The 5,426-nt window shown below is 49.3% G+C and overlaps 1 protein-coding gene across 3 annotated transcripts in view; it reads right to left on the bottom strand.

Annotated features, from left to right (window-relative positions):
• Positions 1-381: 381 nt before the first annotated feature.
• The window catches only part of wdsub1 (WD repeat, sterile alpha motif and U-box domain containing 1), a 12,619-nt gene continuing 7,574 nt past the window's right edge, over positions 382-5,426 (bottom strand). Inside the window, exons 8-13 of one of the 3 annotated variants that reach the window (XM_017435417.1) lie at positions 4,780-4,886; positions 4,664-4,681; positions 4,471-4,497; positions 3,948-4,127; positions 974-1,108; positions 382-896 (exon numbers count right to left, since the gene is read on the bottom strand). In XM_017435417.1, the coding sequence (XP_017290906.1) occupies positions 745-896; positions 974-1,108; positions 3,948-4,127; positions 4,471-4,497; positions 4,664-4,681; positions 4,780-4,886 (619 nt within the window). In that variant the 3' untranslated portion in view covers positions 382-744. Of the gene's footprint in view, positions 897-973; positions 1,109-2,612; positions 4,128-4,470; positions 4,498-4,663; positions 4,682-4,779; positions 4,887-5,426 lie in introns of those variants that run through there. The other 2 variants (XM_037979904.1, XM_037979905.1) reach the window with 2 other exon arrangements.

Here is a 5,426-nt window from a genome sequence, read left to right as displayed (position 1 = left end):
GGGTGTCCTGGGTCTTCCTCAGGGTGTCCTGGGTCTTCCTCTGGGTGTCCTGGGTCTTCCTCTGGGTGTCCAGAGTCTTCCTCAGCATGTCCTGGTCTTCCTCAGCGTGTCCTGGGTCTTCCTCTGGGTGTCCTTGGCCGCTGATGGTTTTTTCACGATTAAAAGAAAGGTCATGTGACACCATCATTGTTTGAAGGGGGGAGGCGGGGAGTAGGCGGGGCTTAAAGTCTGGTTCCAAAAATACAACATGGCAGCTCCGTTAAGTTGGTTCCTGCCGGCTTCAGCGCCCGACAGCAAGTGGAGGCGGGGACGTTTAAAACTAAACCCTGGTGGCTGTCTGCGGTACTGCAGGATGTTTATGAAATAACCAGATGTGATGAATTATTTGAGCACAGCTGTTTTTATTTCACGTTTCCGGCGCTCAGCTGGAGGAACGGCTCTTCCAGAAACAGAAATATTCTCTCGTTTGTCGATAAAATAATAAGAAAGCTTCACAAAATGTCTCTCCGGGCTGCTGCTAATAGCTCAGGATGCACAGTAATATTTGTTTAACTGATTTTCTTTCATATTGAACATAAGTAATTAATTATTTATGAGTTTTATGTCGTTAAAGACCGAAGTCTTTCCTGAAGTTGATGGATTCACTGCAGCACGAATGAAGACACCTGAACCAAAAACGCCGCCGCACCGAGGCGACCCTGCGTCTGACCTACATGCCCCGCGGGGTCAAAGGTCACCTGGACGCTACTGGCTGCTCTTCCAGCGACTGATAGCCATCTTGAGGGTGTGGTTGGGGGTCAGCAGGGTGGTCAGTAGGGGCAGGTTGGTCATGGGGCTGGAGCGGTTCTTCGTGTGGATCCAGCCCTCGATGGCTTCTCTTTCGTACGAGTAACCATCTGTCGGGGCGAACAGGAGGACAGATGTCACAATCGGCAGTTTTTTAACTCGGAGGGAAGCTGAGACGTCCTCCTACCAGCAGCGATGACCGGCTCCCTCATCAGCTCTCTGGTGATCGGACACAGGAACTCATCAGGAGTCCCCGAACCGAGCAGCTCGCCCTTCAGCTCCTCCAGCTTCCTCAGGAGTTTCCCCCGAAGGCCGACCGACTCTGGGAACAAAACGACAGGAGAGCGGGAGGACGAGCCGAGCCGCGGCACAGCGTGCGTAACGTCGATTCATGTGTTCATACTGACGCAGGGCAGGGAGTTTTTATAAATATTTAACTTTATCTCAAAGAAATACACTGAGATCGTAAAAAAAAGCACGATTCTTCTAAGGAAACTTGCTCGGTTTTGTCTTCTTCGGCTAATTCTAGCTTCTGTTCAGCTCGTTTTATCGTCACTCAGCGTTCATCCTGTTTATATGAATGAATGAATGAATGAATGAGATTAAAGTGCTGCTGAAGGAAAGGATGTTCACGGCTGTTTTCTCAGTAAGGGTTCATAAAATCCGTCTGAATGAGTTGATTTAAACCTAAATGTTATCTAATTTTCTCTTAATCCATTCCAGTCCGATTCAAGATGGCCGCCACAGCCACAGCCGATGGATCCGAGCTAAAAATGTTGGCGTGGTAGTAGCTGAGCGTCACCCCCAACCTGCAAGCAGAGAGAAGGGGCCGAACATCTGCAACGGGCCGGCTTCTGGAGTCAATCCAAATCAAGATGGCCGCCACAGCTAATGCAAAAACAGCTCGGAGTTTAACGTAGTGGCGGCGGGCGACAAGCATCCAGAGCTGTCCTCATGAAGTGATGAAGTGGGCGTGTGATGTCGTCGATGTCAGTCTACCAGCTCAGGGGGTGTTCGTCACATAGTTCTCAGCGAGCGCCGCCTGAGCTGCCATGTCGTCATCGCCCCCCGTCCCCCCTCCCACAGACGCCGTCAATCACTGCTCAGTTTACGCGGCGTCGGCGGCGTGACAGCCCGCGCTCGCACCGATCTGTTTTTAGCAGCCCGACACGAAGCGAACGTGCTGAGCGGCGCTGCAGAGACAGACGGGCGATCAGAGGATCGGCGTCGGAACATTGAGCAGAAACTCAAACTCCACATTTTTGTTTTGGCTCCGGCAGCCATTTTGAATCGGTTTGACCCGGGTAACGATTAGATGAACCCCTGAAGACGACTCTTTCAGGGTTCGACCCGTTCTCCGTGCGATCCTACGGGTTCTGCTGGGGGCTAATGACATCTTCGCCATGGCAACCCTGAAACGCACACATCTCACGTCATGTTTGGACGTGGCGTTCGTGTGGGCACTACCCTGTAAGTACCCTGTAAGTACCCGGTAAGTACCCGGTAAGTACCCTGTAAGTACCCTGTAAGTACCCGGTAAGTACCCGGTAAGTACCCTGTAAGTACCCTGTCAGTACCCTGTAAGTACCCTGTAAGTACTCAGTAAGTACTTTGTAAGTACCCGGTAATTACCCGGTAAGTACCCTGTAAGTACCCTGTCAGTACCCAGTACGTACTCAGTAAGTACTTTGTAAGTACCCTTTAAGTACCTGGTAAGTACCCAGTAAGTACCCTGTCAGTACCCAGTAAGTACTCAGTAAGTACTCTGTAAGTACCCTGTAAATACCCTGTCAGTACCCTGTCAGTACCCTGTAAGTACCCTGTCAGTATCCAGTAAGTACTCTGTAAGTACCCTGTCAGTACCCGGTAAGTACCCTGTCAGTACCCTGTAAGTACCCTGTCAGTACCCAGTAATTACTCAGTAAGTACTCTGTAAGTACCCTGTAAGTACCCGGTAAGTACCCTGTTAGTACCCGGTAAGTACCCTGTCAGTACCCTGTAAGTACCCTGTCAGTACTTTGTAAGTACCCTGTAAGTACCCGGTAAGTACCCTGTCAGTACCCAGTAAGTACTCAGTAAGTACTTTGTAAGTACCCTGTAAGTACCCGGTAATTACCCGGTAAGTACCCAGTACGTACTCAGTAAGTACTTTGTAAGTACCCTGTAAGTACCCGGTAAGTACCCTGTCAGTACCCTGTCAGTACCCAGTAAGTACTCAGTAAGTACTTTGTAAGTACCCTGTAAGTACCCGGTAAGTAATCTGTAAGTACCCTGTCAGTACTCAGTAAGTACTTTGTAAGTACCCTGTAAGTACCCGGTAAGTACCCTGTAAATACCCTGTCCGTACCCTGTAAGTACCCTGTAAGTACCCTGTCAGTACCCTGTAAGTACCCTGTCAGTACCCTGTAAGTACCCTGTCAGTACCCTGTAAGTACCCTGTCAGTATCCAGTAAGTACTCTAAGTACCCTGTAAGTACCCAGTAAGTACCCTGTCAGTACCCCATAAGTACTTTGTAAGTACTCAGTAAGTACTTTGTAAGTACCCTGTAAGTACCCGGTAAGTACCCTGTAAATACCCTGTCAGTACCCTGTAAGTACCCTGTCAGTATCCAGTAAGTACTCAGTAAGTACTCTGTAAGTAAGTACCCTGTCAGTACCCAAGAAGTACCCAGATAGGTACCCTGTCAGTACCCTGTCACTACTCAGTAAGTACCTGGTATGTTTTATGTATTTTATCACAGACAGTAATTGATTCTTTCTCAGGAATAAAAGCGTCTCTTTGCCTCAGGCGGGGATAGAAACTTGGTTTGAAGGCGGGCGGTAGCAGGCGGGCTGTAGCAGGCGGGCTGTAGCAGGCGGGCTGTAGCAGGCGGGCTGTAGCAGGCAGGCTGTAGCAGGCGGGCGGTAGCAGGCAGGCTGTAGCAGGCGGGCGGTAGCAGGCAGGCTGTAGCAGGCGGGCTGTAGCAGGCAGGCTGTAGCAGGCGGGCTGTAGCAGGCGACCCGCGCTAAGAATGCCTCCATTTGGATGTGTGAGCTGCAGCTCTGAGCCGAAGGTTTTGAAAACAGCCGAAAGCTTTTTTTGACGCGACGAACCAGAAACAGGAAACGGTTTCTCAGACGGAACTCTACAGGAGGCGGTGCTGCTCGCTCGTCTTCCTCACCTACGCCCAGCTCTGACGCCAGCGTTTCCTTGGTGAGGCGCAGCAGCTCCGCCCCGTCCATGTTGTTGGCCCTGAACGTGTCTACCAATCCGGCGAGTCCTTCCTCTTGCAGCCACGCCGACACGTCCGCCTCCGACCAATCGGCAACCAGCAGCCTCGTTCGGCCCGCCGGGGCGCTGCCTGAAAGGGCGAGTCGTGTCTGTTAGCAAAATATCTCACGAACCACTGGGCGGATTTTAATGAAACTCCCAGGAAGCAATTACTGGATGCACGTCTACAGCTCATTAGGATTTGGAGTCAGTCGGATTCAAGATGGCCGCCACAGCTACTCAACCTTAGCAGACACAGAAATGGCTATAACTCGGTGAGTTTTAGAGATAATGAGCTAAAAGTTGGTGTGGTAGTAGCTGAGAGTCGCCTCTAAATGCTAACACTGACACACAAGTTGGCAGGGGATATGCATTCATTTTACTTTTACACTCATTTCGTACAATAATAATGTCCGTTTTTTGTTCCGTCTCACCTTCATTCTGCGTTTGTGCAGAATCTTCTGCAACATAAACAAAAAGGAGAAAATAAAATGAAGCAAAGATGCACTCAAAACTATAAAAATAAAAAGTCTGATAAAAGTAAAGCTAACGACGTCTGATTGTTTCAATGTTCAGACAAACAGAAAAACGGCAGAAAGAAGCAGATAAAAAAAAGGAAAAACTAACCAGGAAACGACTTCCCGCCTTCCCGTCGGGTCACAGAAGAAAAACGATCAGACAGAAGTAATTATTAATCCTCAGACATTTGATTCTACGCTCGAGGGGGCGTGTCCTTCGCTCACCGCGTCTGCCGGCGCCGTCCTCCAGCCGCCAGATGTGGACGGACTTGTCCATCGATCCCGTGGCGATCAGCGGGGACGTTGAAGAGAAGCAGCACGCCGTCACGTACCTGCAGCGCAGAGGGAGCCTTTCACAGCAGAACTACACAGAGTACTACCCAGAAGGTACTTGTACTTACAGGATACTTACAGGGAGATGTACTAAGCAGTATTTACCCGGTATGTACTGGTTGAGTACCAGGTAAGTCCTAAATAAATATAAGGTACATAATGAGTATGTAAGAGGTACGTACCTGCCAGGGTACCAAATATGTACCTGCAAGTACCCAGTACATAGCCTCTAAGTAACTGATAGTAACTGGGTACTGGGTAACCTACAAGTACCTGGTAAGTACCCTTTATTGGTCCACTGTATGCATCCAGTACCCACCCTGTAAATACCCAATATGTAGCATGTATGTACTGGGTACTTCGATGGTATGTACAGAGTACTAGAGGATATATATCTGGTACTTACAGGTACGTCTCATATAAGTACCGTATATATATCCTCTAATTACCCAATCTGTACCCTGTAAGTATCCAGTAAGTACCCAATAAGTACCCTGTAAGTACCCTGTCAGTACCATGTAAGTACCCAGTAAGTACCC

This window comes from Kryptolebias marmoratus, linkage group LG15 (assembly GCF_001649575.2).
Source record: "Kryptolebias marmoratus isolate JLee-2015 linkage group LG15, ASM164957v2, whole genome shotgun sequence".
Lineage (NCBI taxonomy): Eukaryota > Metazoa > Chordata > Actinopteri > Cyprinodontiformes > Rivulidae > Kryptolebias > Kryptolebias marmoratus.
This window is presented reverse-complemented; position numbering and strand designations above follow the sequence as displayed.